The 23,913-nt window shown below is 40.1% G+C and overlaps 1 protein-coding gene across 23 annotated transcripts in view; it reads right to left on the bottom strand.

Annotated features, from left to right (window-relative positions):
* The window catches only part of PUM1 (pumilio RNA binding family member 1), a 143,105-nt gene that overhangs the window by 66,501 nt on the left and 52,691 nt on the right, over window positions 1-23,913 (bottom strand). For 17 of the 23 annotated variants that reach the window (XM_023219388.2, XM_023219390.2, XM_023219401.2 and 14 more), the window contains 2 exons: window positions 9,049-9,157; window positions 7,912-8,090 (listed from right to left, as the gene is read on the bottom strand). The exons of 4 other annotated variants lie outside the window; for them this stretch is intronic. In XM_023219388.2, the coding sequence (XP_023075156.1) occupies window positions 7,912-8,090; window positions 9,049-9,157 (288 nt within the window). The remainder of the gene's footprint in view (window positions 1-7,911; window positions 8,091-9,048; window positions 9,158-23,913) is intronic. 2 more of the 23 variants (XM_023219389.2, XM_023219407.2) reach the window with 1 other exon arrangement.

The raw sequence follows: 23,913 nt of genomic DNA, 5'->3' as shown, positions 1-23,913 counted from the left end.
TTTATTTATTTATTTATTTATTTATTTATTTATTTATTTATTTATTTATTTTAAAAAAGAGGGGGAAAGAAAGGAGGATAAAGCAGCAGTAGGAAGTTTCAATAAGCAAGACAGCTGGGTTGCAGGGGATGTGCACTAGTCAAATCAATGCTCTGCATTATCTTTCCTCAGGGGCTCTTCACAAGGGCTTTACTGAGAACCTGCTCAGCTCATCTATAAGCTGACTGGCCTGAAATCTCTTCTGTGTTGTTGTTGTTGTTGTTGTTTTAAGACAGAATCTTGCTCTGTTGCCCAGGCTGGAGTGCAGTGGTGCGATCTCAGCTCACTGAAACCTCCGCCTTCCAGGTTCAAGTGATTCTCCTGCCTCGGCCTCCCCAGCAGCTGAGATTACAGGCATGCACCACCACGCCTGGCCTGGCCTGAAATCTTGACCACTAAGTTGCACTCTAAGTCACTAATTTACATTCTCAGTTATACTGCCACGGGACAGATTTTCAAATATTTCCCTGCAATGTGCTGCATTTTACCAATATCGTACAGGCCATTCCTACAAAATACCTGGTTTTCTACTCTGAATAAACTATTGATGCCTAACCAAAATAGTGGGTTCCTTCTTTTAGAGGGTGGGAGACCCAAGAGAATTTTCTAATTCTTGATCTAGGTAAGTGTTATATGGGTGTTTTGATTTTGAGGAAATTCAAGAAGATGAACATTTATGGCTTGTACACTTCTCTGAACATAGGTCGTATTTCAATAGAAAGTTTACTTAAAAGAAGAAAAACAAAAAAAAACCTCAAGAAATCAACAATGGCCCTCCATAAAAACAGCTGGCAGAGGTCTGACTTCTGAGTAAAAACAAAAGCACAAATAGGAAACCATTCTGTAAAAGTCTACTATTAAGAGATGGTATCAGCTGCACGCAGTGGCTCATGCCTGTAATCCTAGCACTTTGGGAGGCAGAAGCAGAAGGATCTAGGTTGAGGCCCAGAGTTCAAGGCAAGCCTGGGCAACACAGAGGAGATGCCATTTCTACAAAAAAGTTTTAAAAAAAATTAGCTGGGCAAGGTAGCATGTGCCTGTAGTCCTTGCTACTCAGGAGGCTGAGGCAGGAAGACCACTTGAGCTCAGGGGTTCAAAGCTGCAGTGAGCTGTGGGGCGGGCACCTGTTCTACTCCAAGAATAAATAAAATAAAGGATATGAAAAGAAAATAAAAATAAAAGACTTGACTGATATTTTGAGCTCTCCTATTATTCTAAAAGTTGCTCTCCTGAAGTCTGAGATTCCTATGGGGAATACTACCAAAAATTTACAGTGAATGCTAAGAACAAAATATGCACTACCAATGCACTCCAGTCTGGGGACAAAGTGAGACCTTGTCTTTATTTCATTAATGGACAGCAGTCTCAGGTTCAAGATACTTAAAATGGTATTTTAAAAACATGAAGACCCTAGAGACAATAGGAAAGGTATAAATGGGCTGTTAAGTTTTATGAAAATTTTACACTTCTGAAAAATATTTAAGATAAACTATTCACAGCTATGTGATTTTTTTTTTTTTTTTTTTTTTTTTTTTGCGATCCTCCCACCTTAGCCTCCCATGCAGCTATGACTACAGGTGCACACACCATGCCTGGCTGATTTTTATATTTTTTGCAGAGATGGGGCCTTGCTATGTTTCAGAAGCTAAATTCAAACTCCTAGGTTCAAGTGATGGGCCTCCTTTCTCAGTCTCCCAAAGCTCTGGGATTACAAGTGTGAGCCATAACACCTAGCCCAGTCTTTTAAAAAGTAGTGAACTCGCTAGGCACAGTAGCTCACGCCTGTAATCCCAGCACTTTGGGAGACCGAGGCAGGTGGATCATCTGAGGTCAGCAGTTCAAGACCAGCCTGGCCAACATGGTGAAACTCCATCTCTACTAAAAATACAAACATTAGCCAGACGTGGTGGCGCACACCTGTAATCCCAGCTACTCGGGAGGCTGAGGAAGGACAATCGCTTGAACCCAGGAGGCGGAGGTTGCAGTGAGCCAAGATCGCACCACCGCACTCCAGCCAGGGCAACAGAGCAAGACTCTGTCTCAAAGAAAAAAAAAAAAAGTACTGAGCCAGGGTGCACAGAACCTACATTCTATGTCAACTGCTAACACTTACTGGTCACAGGACTTTGGACAGGTTATTCAATCTCTCAGACTTTGTTTACTATGAATAACAATGAAATAATGTATGTGTAAAAGTTTTATAAAGATAAGCCATTTTACATAAATGTAATATAATAGTAGTAATAGACGCACTGGGATGGTATTTCTTATGTAACACTATACACAACATCAAGAATAAAAATCTTAAATGTCCCAATTAAGTGGTTTAAATCTCAAATACAAGTATATAGCCAATATGGCCCTCCCAGGGGCATTGTCATTTTCACAAAGCAGTGGTTCTATGATTAAGGTTAAGCAACGCAATCTTTTTCAAATTCACAGGTGGCTGAGCCCACCCTCTGCACCAGAGATTGATCTGATTGGTATGTAGAGGTTCCTGCAAATGTTGTGAAAAGCTTCTGCTCAAATAGCTCTGATAAGTATCCACAACTAAGAACCAAGGTAATTAAATCCAACATAAGCATCAGAAAGGCATGGTTTGTGATTTGCTTTTCTATTACATATTATCTAGTACATACAGTACTGGAAAAGTCTATTAGCTAAATGAATAAATGAAAAAGGCTTAACAGCATCTTTTAATTATGGGCTTTCTTTAGCTGAATGTTAACCCAAAGCTATAGTTCTCAAATACAAACTTTAGTAAAATGCTCAAATTTCAAGTGGCCTGGCCCAATCAAAATCTCAAGAATGGAACCAAGATGGCTGCTGAGAGATCCCATACCTACAGAAAGGGAGAGAAATTGCTAAATATCAAAGAACTGGGAGAAAAGCAGACGGAGGTAGGACTATATATTGTTGAGGTCAGAATCCATGCACTTATGGCTCAGCTTCCTCAAAAGATTCACATAAAGGGGGGAATACTTCCTAATATATCTATTCTGAATAAAATCAGAAGATTTCAAATCTATGTACTACTCTTACTGCAGTGATCTTAAAAGAAAGCTTCACACAGAGAAGTCATATTTAATGGGATTAGTAATTTTCCTCCCTTCTTTCTACAAAGAAGTATTTTATACTTGCTTGACACACTGAGTCCAAAAACTATAACAGTGTTAACTAAAACATTGGTTTCTCCTGCACACACTTACCCATTTTCACAAAATGCCAAATAACTGAAATGTCTAATTCCTTTAAAGTACAACAATGCCAAGCTCTACTGGTAATTCAAATTTTCAAATATAAATTAGCTGGCTGTGGTGGTGCATGCACTCCTGTAGTCCCAGCTACTTGGGAGGCGGAGGCACAAGAATCACCTGAACCCAGGAAGTGGAAGTTGCAGTGAGCTAAGATCACACCATTGCCTTCCAGCCCAGGCGACAGAAAGAGACTGTCTCAAAAAAATTTTAAAAAAATTTTCAAATATTAAAAATTGTAAGTTTGAAACTGCTAGCCACATGAAATACTTCTTAATTTAACATATTAAATCTGATCCTTTTTTGGGGATTTCTACTCACAAACAATGCCACTATGGCACAGGAGAAAGCAATATAGTTAAAAATTGAAATTAGAACAAAGTTTGAATTCAGTCTCCCACTTCCCCTCTAAAGACTCATTTTTCTCATCTATAAATTAATAGAGACAATAGTATCTACCTCAAAGTGTTGTTCCAAGGACTAAATAAGGAAATTCATGAAAGTACAGTTGTCTTTTTAAAAAAATACTTTATCCAATTTTCACATTTTTCCCCCATTGCCTTTTTCACAGTGCCCTCACCAGCCCTCCCCACCAAGGCTTAAAAATTGCTAGACATACTATGTTTTTTCCCCCAGGAAACTTTTAAGGCTCTAATCATTGGATTCTTTGTCCAGCCGAGTTTTCTGAGATATGCCTATCACAGACAGCAGTGCTTATCAAACTTTAATGTGCATACAAATCATCTGGGTAGTCTCGTCAAAACGCAGGTTTTGATTCATTCGCTCTGAGGTATGATCCGAGATTCTGAGTTTCTGATAAGCTCCCAGGCGATGCTAATGCTGTTGGCCCACTGACTTTGGGTAGTAAGACTTTTAATGTTTACAAAGCATTTTCACGTATGCTACATAGCCATATGAATTACTTTGTCGAGTTTTGATTATCCCCATTTTGCAGATGAATTAAGGTCCACTGGAAACTCAAACCCCTGACTTCTATCTGCATTACATTGTACAGAAGTTTTCAAACAAAACCTATGAAAGTAAAGTAGCACTGATTACCTAAAGTAAATGCAGTGAAACCTTGACAAACAAGTCATCAAGTTTCACGGCCCAAATAGATGCATACTATGAATGTGTACATATCCTCTAGATCAAAATGCAGATACTCTCTACAGAACAAACAGAAAGACCTTCCCAATATATTTTTTCTAAAAATCTTTCTTCTGTGAGGTTAAAGTTGGTCATTACCCTAATCGAAGTTTAGAGTGGTCTTCTCATTTCCCTGGGCACCATAAACCAGCAAGGTAGAAATCATGATCCACTTTTTGGCTGGCTAGGCTTCCACCTATTTGAAAAAGATCAGCTGGTATTCCAGACAGCAGGGTCCTTAGATGGCAATCTCACCCACGGGCCTCAAAAAAACAATAATTACATCTCATTTTGTAACCACCCTGAACCATGGGGGGCTGTGGGGCGGGTACCTGTTCTACTCCAAGAATAAATAAAATAAAGGATATGAAAAGAAAAGTAAAAGATTTGACTGATATTTTGAGCTCTATTATTCTGAAAGCTGCTCTTCTCAAGTTTGAGATTCCTATGTAGAATACTACCAAAAATTTACAGTGAATGCTCAGAACAAAATATGGTTGCCAGATTCTTCTTGTTAGCCAGAATGTATTCTTATCACAGAAGCCAAAACCACTAAACTGAGACCATTTGTACAATCAAAATGAATTCAAGCTAGAGAAAGAGCTAAACAGCTTCAATCTAGCTGTAACCAGGAAAGTTCACTGAAAATGGTTTGTAAACCACTATAGAGAGATTTATTTTAGTTCTGAACCACCTTTACCAGAAAAGTTAGAGTATAGATTATCTGTTGTCAGTAAGAATAACTTCTTAGTTACCTGCTTTGAGGTCTACAATCACTATACCGTCAGAGATGATGTTTTCAGCTCTCAGGATTAAAGCAAGGCTTACTGGAGTTAATGTTGATACAGCTACCCCAAAAGTAAAAATACCTGTATGCCCTGACTCCATATACTACCAAGTACCACTCCTCCTTTAGAACAATTATCTACAAGAAGCCGATATCCTATCTTTCTGGTTCTCTGAATTCAACACTTTAAATGACAGACTAGACTTAAAAAGAAAAGGCTCACTTTCCTCAAGAAGAGGCATACATACTATGACAACCATGAAGTGACTCAGGCTTCCACAAAAAGAGCTTTGGTCAGGTGTCATCCTGACCAACAGGCAGAGCAAAGCCAGGTTAGGTATAAAATCAAGAGGATACAACCACAAAGCTGATAATCAGTTCACTGGCCGGGTGCAGTTGCTCATGCCTGTAATCCCAGCACTCTGGGAGGCCGAGGTGGGAAGATCACCTGAGGTCAGGAGTTTGAGACTAGCCTGGCCAACATGGTGAAACCCCGTCTCTACTAAAAATACAAAAATTAGCTGGGCATGGTGGCAGGCACCTGTAATCCCAGCTACTCAAGAGGCTAATGCAGGAAAAGCGCTTGAACCCTGGAAGTGGAGGTTGTAATGAGCCAAGATCATGCCACTGCACTCCAGCCTGGGCGACGAGAGTGAAACTCCATCTTAACAATAGTAACAATAATAAAGATAACCGGTTCACTGAGCCACAGGTCTCCAGACACCAGAAGACTGTATATGCCAACAAGTGGCTTGATGTCACTAGATCAGTCTGCTTCTATCACTCTATAGATGCAATCTAAGTTAAACTATGGGATAATATTCCATTACCCACGATCTTCCTTCTAAAAGAAGCTGGAACACAAATTTGGAGAATTTTCATTTATTTTTATGCATACCTCAAAATTTTCATTTATCTTTATGCATACCTCAGAAGCTCAGTAAATTATCTGGATGGTTAGAGTCCAATCTTCTGACCCCATCTATCTAGCCTGAAGTCTTAACCTCCTCTAATCACAATTCTTTTGTAATAGAGGTAAATCACCAGTCTCCCAGGACAAATGATAGTTTTTGTCATCAAAATAACTGTATGAGATGATTGTTTAAAAAGAGAAAAATAAGTGGCAAAATGATTCAATCCCACCATGTATCTTTCTCCTAATTCCAACTATTTTTCTGCCTCCTACAGGCTTCACAGTAATGCAGGCACATGCCTCCTGGTTAGTGCCCAAGAATTAGAAACTGATCACACACATGACAGAGAATTCACAGCTAGAGTCACAGGTTCCAGTTCACCACACTAGCAACCTACTGACGCACAACACTAATTTCTGCTGAGGAATCTGTGCTCATAAGATGAGGAAAGAGCGGGACAGAAAAAGAGGTGAGCTGGGGATAGGGTGAAAAAACAGAAATAACTCACATCCAAAGGGTAGATCTTGTTCTTCCCAAGCAGCCCCTTGGGAAGGTTCAAATAAAAGGAGCCATCTCCTATCTGATTCACAAGCTACTAAACCCGACCTAGGTCTCTGCAGGGTCAAAACACCGAAAAGCAATCAGGTCAGCTTTAGAATAGCTAGTACTCAAGAACTGTACTTGACACTTGAGGAAGCTGCACCAAAAATGAACTATTGTTTCTGTAATAAAATTTAACGTGGATTAGGGAAAACAGGACCAAGCCTCTGATACCCAGCAAAAGATGTATAACACTAAGAAATACTGAGCAACAAATGCTATTAAAGTTATAATATTATTAATATAATTTGTAAGAATTATATTAAAATCTCTTAAATGACTGCTATCAGGTGATATCAGCCCGAAATGACTTCAGAGAAATGGCTTTGAAAAAGTACAAAACAAGTTTAGACAGGAGAAAGGGAGGGAAGACAGATTCAAGTGCCTCTCATGGCCTTCCTATCTGTGACTTGGAATATGACAACAGTCACAGAATTCAAAATGAGGAAGACTCAAATGGAAATACATCTTAAGACTTCTCAATATAGAAAGTTAATGATAAAGAAATTGTTTTGAGAAAGGCTATCACAGATGCTCACAGAAAAATGCTTAAGACTTAAAAAGAAAGAGGCTATAGACACAGAGACTTATTTGACTACAATTTAGCATCAGAAAATTCATAAGAAAGAATTAACAGAATCCCTAACTTCTTGACAGGCCAGGTGTGAGAAACAAAGCCGTTCAAGGAGGGCCAAAGAGGATTCTATAATTAAATCGTAGCTAACAAAACAAGAATAGCCCTATAATCTGATCTATATTAAGGTTTCTCGGGTATTGGCAAATCACTGCTCTCAAATCTGGAATTCCCTGTTAACATCCCATCATCAGCTTTACGTTTTAAATTCCTTCACCACCCTCCTTTTGTTTTTATTTTAAAGTAAAAAATGGTGTTTTCTGATAGACCAGTGAACTGTGATCGAGATTTCAGTTCTCATCTCACATGACTATCAATGTGTTCCCCCCAAAACATTATTAATTTATTTTTTAAAAGTTTAGTTTACATCTCCTACTATGTTTGCTGAGTTCTATTTACAACAAATGTTGTTTGAAAATACCCTGTAATTAATGCTGTGAATATCTAAGGACACTAAACAGGCATGTTTTGCTTTAGGGGGAAAAAGAAAGAGAGAGAGAGAGAGATAGGAACAAGTTCCTCAAGCCAACTTACAAATCCTCCTTTTCTTAGACAGGAATCGCCCGGGGATGAGCTCAACACATACTCCACCATGCTAACGCCTAGTCCCCCACTCTCCGATCGTGGGGACAGTACAGAATTGACCTCACTGTTCACATGGAAACTCTGACCAGGTCTTCTCTGCACCATGATTGGCTGGGAAACTGAATGATCTACAAAAAAGATACACAAGCATGATACAGTGCAGCCAGAGGCTCAAACAAATTATGAGTGACGTCTCATGGATAAACCAATGGAATCAGGAAACTTGCCAAGGTCAGTTGAGCCAAAACCTCCTATCATGTCTTTCACTGTATGATATTCAACATAAGCTAAGGAAATGGAACACACTCCTCATTTATCCGGGATAGCAGAGGAATACAACAGTTTATCTCGCTTATCTGGTTTATCTAGCTGAGTAGATAAAAATGTTTATCCCTTTATAAGTAAAAGGATTTTTAAAATATATTTTATTAGTATTACTAAAACAAAATATGATTTTACTGCCCTTTTTAAAAACAATGTAATTTGTTCTTTTCTGATAATTCACTGCCATCATGAGGTTCCATGCTTACGTTGTGCTGTAATACACGACACTGGTTTGGGTTTTCTGTCTCCTTCCTCCCTATCATCTGTCACTTTTTCTGCTGTCAGTGTGTCTGCCTCTATAAGTTCTCCCCATCCCTCTTCAGGGGTAGTATGCCAGAAGAATGTCCGTGCCCAGTGACTTGATTTGGTCCCAATCACGTTTAAAGATAGATCATTCCATACACGGTACACAAGGGCAAGGGGAGAAAAAGAAACATGAACTTCAAATGGCAGGTGTGGATTTTCTAATTCCAAGTATGCTGACAGCAGTACAGAACAAAACATTACAGCTGAAATTATGGTCGTTTCAAATAAGACCATTCCCCTGTGGCTAGCACTTCAAAAAATATTGAAGATTTGATTTTATGTTAATTATGTTTTAATAAATCACATCATATAAGCTCCTTAATGGCAATTATACTACAGGAGAGGACTGCTTGACATGCTTATGTCACTGATGTAAAATTCATATCTTGCCAATTGCTGAGGAAAGGAGCTCTAAGACAGGCATAAATCACAGTACAGATGCTAGATCTAGATTACCTGATGTTCCCCAGGCACTGTCTCGCCATTGATCACCCAGGAATATTCCTTTTGGTCCATCTTTGCTGGATTCATCTGTTTCCCAAAACTTTTTACCTGGCAAGAGCTGCTGCAAATTAAAAATAATAGATGCTTTTAAAGAATTCATAAAGGATGAAAGTACAGCAGTCAACACTTTCTTTTAGACAAGGGTACTGAAGATGCTCACGTGCCCTGAAGGTCTTTAATTAAAGTGTTCCAACTACACAACTGTGGTCAGAGCACTACTATATATTTGGTAAAAGTCACAGAGAGGCCTAAGGCAAGGTGGGGGCAGGGGTGGGGACACTGATCAAACCATCCAATAGAAGCTCAACTTAAATAACTAGAATTATTCACTTAACCCATGCCAAGATTTTTAAGGAGGGGAGGAAGGAACTAATAGTGACCCTATTAGCTAACTACGAAGTAGACTCTTACTGAAAAAGAAAGTATCTACAACTATTAAAACACTTCTCTATGTGTACTAACTACCAGACAAAGTTACTCAAGCTGGAGCATGAACCCAGCTATGAACCTCAGCTATGAACCTGAGCTATGGAATGCCAGAGGCAAAATTCACTTCCTTTATACACAGAGACTCCATTAACCAAAATACTTCCCAACCACAACACTAACCTATTCCAAGATTTTGGAAGGACAGAAAAGCTATTCCTTCATTACTGGAAGGGAAATAAAATCTCCTAACCTCCATTAATTTTTTAACAATACTTGGTAATGCCATTAAAGTGACTTCACAAATCACTCCATGCTTCAGAGAAACACAGGGATCGCTGGCCATAAGCCAACATGAGAAGTTTATACTAGCTTCAACAAAAAAAATGCAAAGTACCCTTCAAGCAAAACACAGTACAGTTTTAGATCAAAGCACCAGTGACCAGGCTTACAAAGTAAAATTCCACAGAACTCTATCATTCTTGGTTCTGGTCATCAGCTTTACTGGCTAAAATGCCCCCTCTTATTTCCTCTAATTATGTTTTCAACTGCTATTACACAGGAAACTAAGACGTTTCAGATAGTATTTCACCACCATTTTTGAGCACAAAAATACCTGGAGAGTTGAATTTTTCAGAGGAACACAATAAAAAACAAGAAAGCACAAAACATTTCCTCTCCTTGACAATAAAGGTTTAACTTTCCCATTTAACCCATAACCCAATGATAATGGAAAAATAATTAAACTCTGCTCTCACTAAAATAAATCTCTGCTTCCCAAATCTAATTTCTGGGTTTCTCAGCATAATTTTCATCGACCTTTAAGTGGCTCTATAATCTATCTCATGGACATGGGTTACTGCCTGGACCAAAGCAGTTTGCCACACACTTTGCTCTTAAGGACCTAATTTGTTGTTTACTAATTAAACAAGGTTAGGACAAAACACATTTGTCTGGTATTTAATTGCGCAGATACTTAAGTTTCCTTGAAAATGAACAGTTATAAGTAGCAGTCTTCCTGGTATACCGCTTATTGCCCTAAGGGCATTTGGGGGAGGGTGGGGATCAGGGTAAAATGGGAAAGAGCCCTGATCAACGCTAAGCTGAACTAGACAACTTTGAAGTGCCCTAGGAAATTTTACTAAACTGCCCAGAACCTCATTCTCTTTTCATTGATGAAGAAAATATCATTCAAGTTGCTGTGATGATTAGAAATACTATTGATGAGTGCCTAGCACAACAGGTTCTCAATAAATGTATTCAAAAACATCACACCTAGGTAAAATAACTGTCAAATCAGGTCACAAAGGGGATACTGAAAATTAATGTAAACTATGCAAAGGACAATTCAAGAATTATTTTTAAACTTATTTTTCTCCTTTTGGTCTCAAAAATGTCCTGTCTGCTGCAAGGCCGGGCACAGTGGCTCACACCTATAATCCCAGCACTTTGGAAGGCCGAGGCAGGAGGATCATGAGGTCAGGAGATCAAGATCATCCTGGCTAACACGGTGAAACCCTGTCTTTACTAAAAATACAAAAAAAAACATTGGCCGGGCATAGTGGCGGGTGCCTGTAGTCCCAGCTCCTTGGGAGGCTGAAGCAGGAGAATCCCTTGAACCCAGGAGGGGGAGGTTGCAGTGAGCTGAGTTCATGCCACTGAACTCCAGCCTGGGCAACAGAGCAAGACTCGATCTCCAAAAAAAAAAAAAAGAAAGAAAGAAAAATGTCCTGTCCGAAGATTACAAATGAAATTTCTTTCCCTATTGGTTATACTCTTTCTCCAACTAAAATTCTGGTTTTTTTTTTCTCCCGTATTTTGTGCAAAGCAAGAGCAACTACTCTTTTGTATTCCAGAAGAAAGAAAGTCAGCCTAAGGAGGGCCTCACTTGTTTTATGCTCCACATAACAGTGCAAAGAGCGCTAAGGTGATCAAAACCATTCTTGTCCTTTAAATTTTTAAGAGTTCATTCTTCCCAGAAACTTGTAAATCTTTATTTAAAACTCAAGGAACAGGGGGCCCAGTGTGGTGGTTCATGCCTGTAATCCCACACTTTGGGAGGCTGAGGCAGGTGGATCACCTGAGGTCAGGAGTTCGAGACTAGAATGGCCAACATGGTGAGATCCCCGTCTCCACTAAAAAACACAAAAATTAGCTGTGTATGGTGGTGCACACTTGTAGTTCCAGATACTCAGGAGGCTGAGGCACAAGAATTGCTTGAACCAGGGAAGCGGAGGTTGCAGTGAGCCAAGATCTCGCCAGTGCACTCTAGCCTGGGCGACAGACAAGACTCTCTCAAAAAACAAACAAACAAACAAAAAAAACCTCAAGGAATGGTTTCCAAAAGTACCAGCCTCCAGCCTACATGTGTAAATATAGTCTTTTCCATAATTTGTAAAATTGCTTACAGAAAGCAGCAGCCTTTCAGCTCAAAAATCAGTTCTGGGATCCGGTCACCTTTCATGATAGTATACCAGGTTGTCATAATGTGCAAAGCCAGCAGAAGCAGGTGAACACATAAGCAAGGCTATTTTCAGGGTAAATTCTCTCATAAGGAAACAACAATACAGCAAACATGAAGCAAAGTGCTATTAGGTTGGTGCAAAAGTAATTGCGGTTTTTGCCACTACAGCAAAAAAAGAAGAAAGCAAAAGACTGAACCAAGGTGCTTGGGCAAAGACAGAAGCAAAATTAGCAAAGCTCTTAAAAGTCTCTGGATCTTAGTCTTTCTCCCTTTCCTCCAAAACATATGGATTCTACACTCAACTGCTGTGGTTAGCAGCATCTGAAGTGACTCTTAATGATGTTCACTTACAAGTACTCATGCCCTGATGTAATCCCCTTCCCCTGACTGTGGGCTAGACCTATGACATGCCTCTAAGAAATAACATAAGGCAAGTCATGGGATGTTACTTTCAAGATGTTACAAAAGCTGTGATTTCCATCTTACTTGTCCTCCTCTATCTATTGTCCTGATTGCTTACTCTGATGATAACTGCTGCTATGTTGTGAGCTGCCCTACAGAGAAGCCACATGAAGCCGAGAGAGAGACATCTCTGGACAACAGCTACATATACAAAGCTGTTGCTCTGCAGCTTCCCACTGAACTCTGCCTCTGCCCTGGGTCATTTACACACAAGAACTGAGATCCTCCGTCCAACAACCAGCGAAGAATGGATTCTGACATCAACCACATGAGTAAGTTTGGAAACAGAACTTTTCCAAGCAAGCCTTGAGATAAAGGCAGCCACAGTTGAAATCATGACTGCGGTTTGTGAAGGACCCTGAAGCAGATGACTCAGGAAAGCCATGCCTACGTTCCTAACCTACAGCAACTGTGAGGCTTAAACAACTGTCTTGTTTTAGGCAGGGCATGGTGGCTTATACCTGTAATCCCAGTGTTTTGCAAGGCTGAGGCCAGGAGTCTAAGATCAGACTAAGCAACCAACATAGCGAGACTCTAGCTTTACAAAAAACTTTTTAAAAATTAGTCTGGAGTGGTGGCGCACCTCTGCAGTCTCAGCTATTCAGGAGACTGAGGTGGGAGGACTCCTTGAGCCCAGAAGTTTGAAGCTGCATTGAGCTACGATTATACTAGTGCACTCCTACCTGGGCAATAGAGTGAGACCCTATCTCTTAAAACACACACCACATACACACACACACACACACTGTGTTGTTTTAAGCCATTAAATTTTAGGGTGATTTGTTAAGCAGCAACAACACAGTTGTGAATATGTAAGGGTTTTTGTATATTTGAAACACTTCTTTAGGAGTTTGTTTTCAAGAAACACTTCTTGTTCCACTTCTAATATTTAAAAGTAAGTGATGAAAGTAAAATCCTTTTGAATTTGAAAAAAAGTAATTACCTCTGTTCCACTGCATCTTTTCCCCAAATTTGTCTTATAGCCCTTCTGCATTAAAAAAAAAAAAACTGGCTTTTTTAACTCTGCAAAATCAAATCAATTTAGACATGTTGAGCTTACTGTGAATTAGTAGCAATCACTTATATTCAACAGTCAACTAAAAGATACCTAACTGTTCAAATCTGATCATATTAAAAGGAGTTAGAAACTACTGAATTATAAAAGCAAATGATAATGTGTTATCCAAGTACAATTTCAAATTCAACAGTAACCTCTCTGCAGGTAACATCATCCACAGCATTGGCTAAAATATCCTGGTTTGCCAATCCACTGGCATAAATACCAGCAGTTGCCAAATCTTCACTTAACATACAATAACCAAAAACGTAAATGCATCCAACCTATGAAAAGATAGTCCCTATCCACCCCATCAAGAATTTGGAAATAAAGACTGGTTTTTTTGACAAGGCAAAAAGTAACAGATCACAAAAGAGATGTACAGTCTGTTTTAAAGAATAATTTGGTAGTAAGAGGATTAAACAATTTGACAATTCCAAAAGAAGATAACAAGAGTTAGGAATTGGTCCAATAAAAGCAAAGGAGACCCAAGGAGTCAGATGTAGCCAGTATTATCCAGGTGACACATTTAAGAGCAGGGCATATGACACACAAAGAAGCCTATTCTTATTAAAGCAATCAATATATCTGGTTAGATAGTAGCTTAATTACACTGGACACTAAAAACACCCAAGTAATCTCCTTGGCTCCAACTCTGCTTACCAAGCCATATTCTTAGAGGAACTGGCTTCCTCCTATAGCCAACCATGCCAATCATCAAACTATCCTTGTCCATCTAAGAGTTGCTTTTTCTCCTTAAAAAAAAAATCAGTAGACTGCATTTTGGTTTTCATACATTAGTCTCTTGTTGTTCTGGTTAGTGTGGGGTCAATATCATAACCCAATCATCTGAATTAGTAATAACAGTCCATTTCTTTTTTTTTTTTTTTTGAGATGGAGTCTCGCTCTGCCGCCCAGGCTGGAGTGCAGTGGCCGGATCTCAGCTCACTGCAAGCTCTGCCTCCCGGGTTTACGCCATTCTCCTGCCTCAGCCTCCCGAGTAGCTGGGACTACAGGCGCCCACCACCTAGCCTGGCTAGTTTTTTTTTTTTTTTGAGACGGAGTCTCGCTCTGTCCCCCAGGCTGGAGTGCAGTGGCCGGATCTCAGCTCACTGCAAGCTCCGCCACCCGGGTTCACGCCATTCTCCTGCCTCAGCCTCCCAAGTAGCTGGGACTACAGGCGCCCGCCACCTCGCCCGGCTAGTTTTTGTATTTTTTAGTAGAGACGGGGTTTCACCGTGTTAGCCAGGATGTCTCGATCTCCTGACCTCGTGATCCGCCCGTCTCGGCCTCCCAAAGGGCTGGGATTACAGGCTTGAGCCACCGCGCCCGGCCATAACAGTCCATTTCAAGATCTACAAACTGAGAACCAAGACTTAGGGAGTCCTATCATCCCCAGCAATACAATAAATAGACCTTGTACTCTTCCTTGTAATGTCTCATTAAGTGGAATTCCTAACTGCACCACCAATAGAGTCTGCTCTCAAATCACTGGGAGAAACACACACACACATACACTATTTATCCCGTCCTGAATCCTAAGTTTATAAAAGAAAAAAACTTATGAAAAAAAAAAAAATCAGTAAGCTTATTCATGAGGCTTCTGGAAAACAAAACAGAAGGCAAGCACTGGTTTACAAGGATTGTTAGCCACTTGAGACACTTTTAAATTTTGTCTGGAAACACCTTTTTTCCTTTCAATCTAACAAAAAAGAACAACACGCAAAACCACACTTAACAATCAATCGTGTCATAAAATCCTACACCAAGAACCCTTAAAACACGGATTAAGACAATAAAAAGTGGAGAATATCAAGAAACTCTAGATTTATTTTAATAACAGTGATAAAGACCCATGAATGCTCTGCAATCACTTTATTTTAAACTAGTTTTAAATCCCAGCTGTGTGAATTTTATCCTTTATCCTCTTCTGCTTTTTCTCACCTACAAAATGACCTATTGCGTACAATGAAAGAGATAACACATGTAATGACATAATACAATGCTGAAATAGTAACCAAAAAGTCAGCTACTATCCTTCTTTAAAAGAGCGAAGTAGTAGCCAATAGACAATACCAATGGTCAATGAAACGCTCCTATGTCAAACTATCAGACACAGTGATCATGGCATCACCTAGGCCATGGCAGTACAAATCTCATTACATTAACTACCCCAACAAAACAACACTACAAGAACCATGATTACGGCTTTTCAGGAACTGCAAAGAGGCAAGACAATTATTGCCTAGACTTGTTTGACGATACCACCGCTAATATTTGAATAGGGATTTATCAATGAGGTTTACTGATGATCTCAACAGTAAAAGGGCTCTCTAGCAACTACTGTTCTCAAAAGGAATAAAATATTAGGTAGCTAATTACACACTCAATACAGGCCGCACAGAGCATCTCTCAGAGCAGAAACTGAGCATCTTAAGAAATACTACTAATATGGATGCACCAACCTTGCAGACGTGATCAGTTTGATCATGTTATTATCTAGCATCTCTAACTTACAACACAAGCTTAGTTTCACTGGAATGTAGCCAATGCAGGAGACGAATGCTTGATATTTAACTAGCTGGTAAGACAGACCAACAACCAAAACAATTCTTAATCTTTTAGTATATATCTCACCACACTCTCAGTACCTTAAGAGAAGATGATATCAACTCAGAGAAAGGACCTTTCAGAACTAACTGAAACGAAGAAGTTTGATTGGTAACCACTGATAATCACAGGTGGTAGTCCTACTTGTAAAAACTGTATATTTTTCACACAACTTAGTCTCTCCATACCACAGACTGTTGTTGTGAAATCAAGTGAGATAGTATATGAAGTGATTTTACAAATACTAAGAACTATACTGATATTAAGTTATACTAAAGCCTTATTTAAAGTTTTAACTTATTAAAACATATCTTTTTAAAAAGCCAAGTTTGGCTGGGCGCGGTGGCTCACGCCTGTAATCCTAGCACTTTGGGAGGCCAAGGCGGGTGGATCACGAGATCAGGAGATCAAGACCATCCTGGCTAACATGGTGAAATCCCGTCTTTACTAAAAATACAAAAAATTAGCTGGGCGTGATGGCAGGCACCTGTAGTCCCAGCTACTCGGGAGGCTGAGGCAGGAGAATGGCGTAAACCCGGGAGGTGGAGCTTGCAGTGAGCCGAGATCGCGCCATTGCACTCCAGCCTGGGCGACAGAGCGAGACTCCGTCTCAAAAAAAAAATAAAAAATAAAAATAGAAATAAAAAAAGAATAAGATAAGCTGAAAGCAGGCCTGTAATCCCAGCACCTTGGGAGGCTGAGGCGGGTGGAATGCTTGACGTCAGGAGTTCGAGACCAGCCTGGACAACATGGTGAAACCCTGTCACTACTAAAAATACAAAAATCAGCCAGGTGTAGTGGCCAGGCACCTGTAATCCCAGCTACTCAGGAGGCTGACGTAGAAGAATCGCTTGAACGCAGGAAGCAGAGGTTACAGTGAGCCAAAATCGCACCACTGCACTCCAGCCTGGGCAACAAAGCAAGACTCTGTCTCAGGGGGGAAAAAAAGTTGAAAGCAAACTGCAAACTAAGTATTCAACAATAAATTAGCTGTGGGCCTGATGCAGTGGAGCACACCTGTAATCCCAGCATATTGGTAGGCAGAAGGATCACTTGAGGCCAGGAATTCAAGACTAGCCTGTGCAACACAGTGAGACCCTGTCTCTTTAAATAAATGAATAAGCAAGCAAGTAAGTTGTAGCACAACAGTGCAGGCTCACCAAAAATAGCCATAATGACTACATGTAATATTTATAAAATAACATTAAATTTTAAAAGTAAAATACAAAATTGTACATGTAAAGACTGCTTCTCCTCATGCATTCTTCCCTTTTGGATCAAGACTGGAAAGAAAAATAAAAGCAGAAGGGTGCTTGCTAGTGCACTGGGATTGTGGATTACTTGTTTCACACTATACTTTTGTGATGATTTTCAACTAATTTTCTAATATATAAAAACTGAGAGTATGGTGGTCTGAAATAAATAAGGCATATCTCTCAAGCAGATACATTTCACTTCAACGTTATTTTTCTTTCTTTTTTTTTTTTTTTTGAGACAGAGTCTCGCTCTGTTGCCCAGGCTGGAGTGCAACGGTGCAATCTCAGTTCACTGCAAGCTCCGCCCCCCAGGTTCACGCCATTCTCCTGCCTCAGTCTCCCGAGTAGCTGGGAATACCGGCACCTGCCACCATGCCCCGCTAATTTTTTGTATTTTTAGTAGAGACGGGGTTTCACCGTGTTAGTCAGGACGGTCTTGATCTCCTGACCTCGTGATCTACCCGCCTCAGCCTCCCAAAGTGCTGGGATTACAGGCGTGAGCCACTGCGCCTGGCCACTTCAATGTAATTTCAAAAGGGCAAAAGTTAATAGCAATTTTAAGAAAAGAGCTCATGTCCTAAGTTTCAAATATTTTTAAGCAAGCTGATACAGGATTAGCATCCTTAATCCAAAAAAATGCAAAATTTGAAATGCTCTAAAATCCAAAACTTTTTGAGTGTCAATGTGACAGTCAAAGGAAATGCTCACTGGAGCATTTCAGATTTCATGTTTCTGGATTAGGCTCTTCAGCTAGTAACCATAATGCAAATATTCCAAAAATCAAAAAATTCCAAAACATTTCTGGTCCCAAGTATTTTGGATAAGAGATACCCAACCTGTAATAAATTTCCAACTCATTTTGAAAATTGTTGCTTAAATAAGGAATATTAAAAATGTCCAGTGTTCCATCACAAGCCAGTTTTCTTTTTAACTAAAAATAAGTATATAAAGCAAAGAATTTTTAAGTTTTCACCTTCTCTTTCAGTGAAGGAATAAGATCTTCCAAATTCTCATTTCATATTTACATATATGTATATATTCATGGTATTAAAAATAATCTACATATAAGCAAAGTGGATTTCTTCCTGCATCCACTTTAATGTTACTCAATACTTACATGTAAAGATTATTTTTAAACGTTAAAATCTATGTTCTCGTTAATTTAATTCAAATCACCAAAAAAACTGTCTAAGAATCAACATCTGCAATAATTTTCTTTGTATTTCTCTACTAGGTATCATCACAATCTGGCATGTAGTAATTACTGCTTAAAATTTTTACCCTACTGTTGCAACTGAAAACAGACTTCCATAGACATGGTGGTGTTTTAACAAAACACCTCTTTTGGCTGAAATCTAATATACTGCTTTTTAAAAATGCAACCTTCAATCTGTTGCATAATTATAATTAACAGATTTTTAAAATAATTATGCAGTATATAAATTAACAGATTTTTTAAAGGTTTTCCCAGGTTATTAAGTACCTTTTCTAAGCACTGTTAATACTTGTATCTAATGCCTTTAAATAGCACTTTCACCACTAAGGATGAAATCAAGGAGACTGCAGAGTATAGGACAAGATGAGGTAATCTGATCTTCTCTCCCATAACTGGGCAATCAACATTGCTTTTCTGACTATTGAAAAAATGAATTTCAGTATTTGAAGTACTTGCTGATGTCCAAAAGTACTACTTGCACATACTGTAAAATGCACAGCCTGCATTAGACACTACTGGAAAAAAAAAACAAAAAAAAGCAGTAAAAGACATTCTTTGCCCTGAAGGAACTTAAAAGATTAAAAAGAAAAACCACAGTCAAACGGATAAGTAATTTTAAGATAAGCACACTGCCTAATAATGTAGTATAGACTGTTAGAATTCACAGCTTACTACAGATGAAGAAAGGAAGAGCAACCAACCACCAATGAAGAAATGAACCTGGGACAGGATGGTCAAGAACTATCTTAAAGAAGGGAACAGAATTTAGAGCAAATCTGTCCAACTTGCAGCCCAGAACTGCTTTGAATGTGGCCCAATACAAAGTCATAAACTTGCTTAAAACGTTATGAGATTTTATTTTGCAATTTTTTTCTTTTTTTTTTTTTTTTTTTTTTTTTTATAGTTCAGTTATCATTAGTGATTGTGTATTTTATGTGTGGCCCAAGATCACATTCTTCCAATGTGGTCCAGGGAAGCCAAAAGACTGGACAACCCTGATTTAGAGTGAGTGAGACGGTGCAAAGGACCTTCTACAATGAACAAAGGTAGGCAGAAGTGAAAGCAAGCCGAGCAGGTGCCCACCTGGAAACTGGCCATCAACACAGGGTAGCAATAAGAAGAGGGTGAAAAATCACTAATGTCAGCTGCCAGTGAGACTACAAAAAGCACCCCTAGGGCTTTAATCCAATAGGCAACAGGTAGTAACATTATAAAATTTATCTTTAAAAGATTGATCTGACAGTCCACTATAAAATGGGGTGAAGTAAAGCAAATGAATGTTGGGAGTCTAAGCAAAGAGGCCAATGTAGTAATCCAGATATGAAATGGTAAGAAAAGGAACTGTGGAAGTGGGTGCAAGGACAAAATTGCTGCTTAGATGTCTCTCAGCTTTCAAAGCGAGTTTTGTTTTGTTTTGTTTTGTTTTGTTTTGTTTTGTTTTTTTTTTGAGGCGGAGTCTCGCTCTGTCGCCCCGGCTGGAGTACTGTGGCCGGATCTCAGCTCACTGCAAGCTCCGCCTCCCGGGTTTACGCCATTCTCCTGCCTCAGCCTCCCAAGTAGCTGGGACTACAGGCGCCCGCCACCTCGCCCGGCTAGTTTTTTGTATTTTTTAGTGTTTTTTTAAGCTATATAATTTTACCAGGCGCAGTGGCTCACGCCTGAATTCCCAGCACTTTGGGAGGCCGAGGCGGTGGATCACCTGAGGTCAGAAGTTCAAGACCAGCCTGGCCAACATGGTAAAATCCCACCTGTGCTAAAAATACAAAAATTAGCTGGGTGTGGTGGTGCATGCCTGTAATTCTAGCTACTTGGGAGGCTGAGGCAGGAGAATCATCCGAGCCTGAGGCAGGAGAATCATCTGAGCCTGGGAGGCGGAGGTTGCAGTGAGCAGAGATCTCGCCACTGCACTCAAGCCTGGATGACAGAGTGAGACTCCATCTCAAAAAAATAAAAATAAAAAAAACAATTAAAGGCTGGCCAGGCATGGTGGCTCATGCCTGTAATCCCAGCACTTTGGGAGGCTGAGGCAGGTGGATCACCTGAGGTCAGGATTTCGAGACCAGCCTGACCAATGTGGTGAAACCCTGTCTCTACTAAAAATATAAAAAGTTAGCCAGGCGTCATGGCATGCACCTGTAGTCCCTCCTACTTGGGAGGCTAAGACAGGAGAATTGCTTGAACCTGGGAGGCGGAGGTTGCGGTGAGCTCAGATCATGCCACTGTAATCCAGCCTGGGCAACAGAGTAAGGCTCCATCTCAAAAAATTTTAAATAAAACAAAAGCTATATAATTTCAAAAGAGTCATTGCCCATTATGACGATCGAGAATGAATTCACTAAGTATACATAAGCCAGTCTATCACTGGAGTTCTTTTAATTAGGAATCTATTCTGCAGAGACAGTTGAGTGCAAAAGCTCAATGAAAACAGAATCCATTAAGTCTCCTGTGTGGTACATGAAGAAAAAGAAAACTCAAAAATAAAAATTAGAAACACAAACAGATCCAAATCTGTACATATAGTATCAAAAGTGTAAGTTTTATGTATCCAAAGGGTATTGAGGCTGCCCTGAAGATCCACTGTAGGCTGCTGGGGGACAGTAAGAACAAAAAGAGTAATCAAGTCAAGATAAGAAGAATTTGGTAACTTTTAAATTTTTGGACAACCAGGCCAGGTGCGGTGGCTCATGCCAGTAATCGTAGCTCTTTGGGAGGCTGAAGTGGGCGAATCACTTGAGCCCAGATTTTCGAGACCAACCTGGCCAATATGGTGAAACCCTGCCTCTATTAGGTACAAAATTAGCCAGGTGTGGTGCCAGGCGCCTATAATCCCAGTCACTGGGGAGGCTGAGGCACGAGAATTTTCGCTTAAACCCAGGAGGTGGAAGTTGCAGTGAGCCAAGATAGTGCCACTGCGCTCCAGCCTGGGCAACAGAGCAAGCCTGTCTCAAAAACATAAATAAATAAACAAATTTTAGGACAACCACAAATTAGGTATTAGATAGAATTGCTAACTTGATGACTACCATTAAACTTCAAAACGCACAGGGGTTTCCTGTTTTCTGCACACACCAGAGAACACAACCCTGTCTGGCTACGACGTCATCCTAGAAACCAAGCACTTCAAAAGATATCATTCCTACTTTCATAAAGCAAGTCCATTAAAAAACATTCAGAAATACTGTTAACACCTTACACTCCATGTTATTTTGTCATGAATTAACCTGAACAAGCTCCCATACACATGCCCTTCTGAATCTGAAAGTAAAGCTTTCTTTATACCTTCCCATTTCGTTAATGGAAGAGAGCCAAGAAATTTCTCTTCTCTACTATCTTCATAAAACCTGACAGATTGGATCGGGCGGAGCAAGATGGCCGAATAGGAACAGCTTCAGTCTCCATCTCCCAGCGCGAGCGACACAGAAGACCGGCGATTTCTGCATTTTCAACTGAGACTGTGCCTCTGGGGACAGGGCTCAGCTAAAGGAGCAGAAGCCTGTGAAACGCGAACAACTCTGTCTGACAGCTTTGAAGAGAGCAGTGGATCTCCCAACACGGAGGTTGAGATCGGAGAAGGGGCAGTCTGCCTGCTCAAGTGGGTCACTGACCCCTGAGTAGCCTAACTGGGAGACATCCCCCACTAGAGGCAGTCTGACACCCCACACCTCACAGGGTGGAGTACACCCCTGAGAGGAAGCCTCCAAAGCAAGAATCAGACAGGTGCACTCGCTGTTCAGCAATATTCTATCTTCTGCAACCTCTGCTGCTGATACCCAGGCAAACAGGGTCTGGAGTGGACCTCAAGCAATCTCCAACAGACCTATAGCTGAGGGTCCTGACAGTCAGAAGGAAAACTATCAAACAGGAAGGACACCTATATCAAAACCCCATCAGTACGTCACCATCATCAAAGACCAGTGACAGATAAAACCACAAAGATGGGGAAAAAGCAGGGCAGAAAAGCTGGAAATTCAAAAAATAAGAGCACATCTCCTCCTGCAAAGGAGCACAGCCCATCGCCAGCAACGGATCAAAGCTGGTCAGAGAATGATTTTGATGAGATGAGAGAAGAAGGCTTCAATCCATCAAACCTCTCAGAGCTAAAGGAGGAATTACGTACCCAGCGCAAAGAAACTAAAAATCTTGAAAAAAGAGTGGAAGAATTGACAGCTAGACTAATTAATGCAGAGAAGGTCATAAACGAAATGACAGAGATGAAAACCATGACACGAGAAATACGTGACAAATGCACAAGCTTCAGTAACCGACTCGATCAACTGGAAGAAAGAGTATCAGCGATTGAGGATCAAATGAATGAAATGAAGCGAGAAGAGAAACCAAAAGAAAAAAGAAGAAAAAGAAATGAACAAAGCCTGCAAGAAGTATGGGATTATGTCAAAAGACCAAATCTACGTCTGATTGGGGTGCCTGAAAGTGAGGGGGAAAATGGAACCAAATTGGAAAACACTCTACAGGATATCATCCAGGAGAACTTCCCCAACCTAGCAGGCCAGGCCAACATTCAAATTCAGGAAATACAGAGAACGCCACAAAGATACTCCTCCAGAAGAGCAACTCCAAGACACATAATTGCCAGATTCACCAAAGTTGAAATGAAGGAAAAAATCTTAAGGGCAGCCAGAGAGAAAGGTCGGGTTACCCACAAAGGGAAGCCCATCAGACTGACAGCAGATCTCTCGGCAGAAACTCTACAAGCCAGAAGAGAGTGGGGGTCAATATTCAACGTTCTTAAAGAAAAGAATTTTAAACCCAGAATTTCATATCCAGCCAAACTAAGTTTCATAAGTGAAGGAGAAATAAAATTCTTTACAGATAAGCAAATGCTTAGAGATTTTGTCACCACCAGGCCTGCCTTACAAGAGACCCTGAAGGAAGCCCTAAACATGGAAAGGAACAACCGGTACCAGCCATTGCAAAAACATGCCAAAATGTAAAGACCATCGAGGCTAGGAAGAAACTGCATCAACTAATGAGCAAAATAACCAGTTAATATCATAATGGCAGGATCAAGATCACACATAACAATATTAACCTTAAATGTAAATGGACTAAATGCTCCAATTAAAAGACACAGACTGGCAAACTGGATAAAGAGTCAAGACCCATCAGTCTGCTGTCTTCAGGAGACCCATCTCACATGCAGAGACATACATAGGCTCAAAATAAAAGGATGGAGGAAGATCTACCAAGCAAATGGAGAACAAAAAAAAGCAGGGGTTGCAATCCTAGTCTCTGATAAAACAGACTTTAAACCATCAAAGATCAAAAGAGACAAAGAAGGCCATTACATAATGGTAAAGGGATCAAT

The sequence above is a fragment of the Piliocolobus tephrosceles genome, chromosome 1, assembly GCF_002776525.5.
Source record: "Piliocolobus tephrosceles isolate RC106 chromosome 1, ASM277652v3, whole genome shotgun sequence".
Lineage (NCBI taxonomy): Eukaryota > Metazoa > Chordata > Mammalia > Primates > Cercopithecidae > Piliocolobus > Piliocolobus tephrosceles.
Note: the sequence above shows the minus strand (reverse complement) of the source record. Positions and strands in the feature narration are given on the sequence as shown.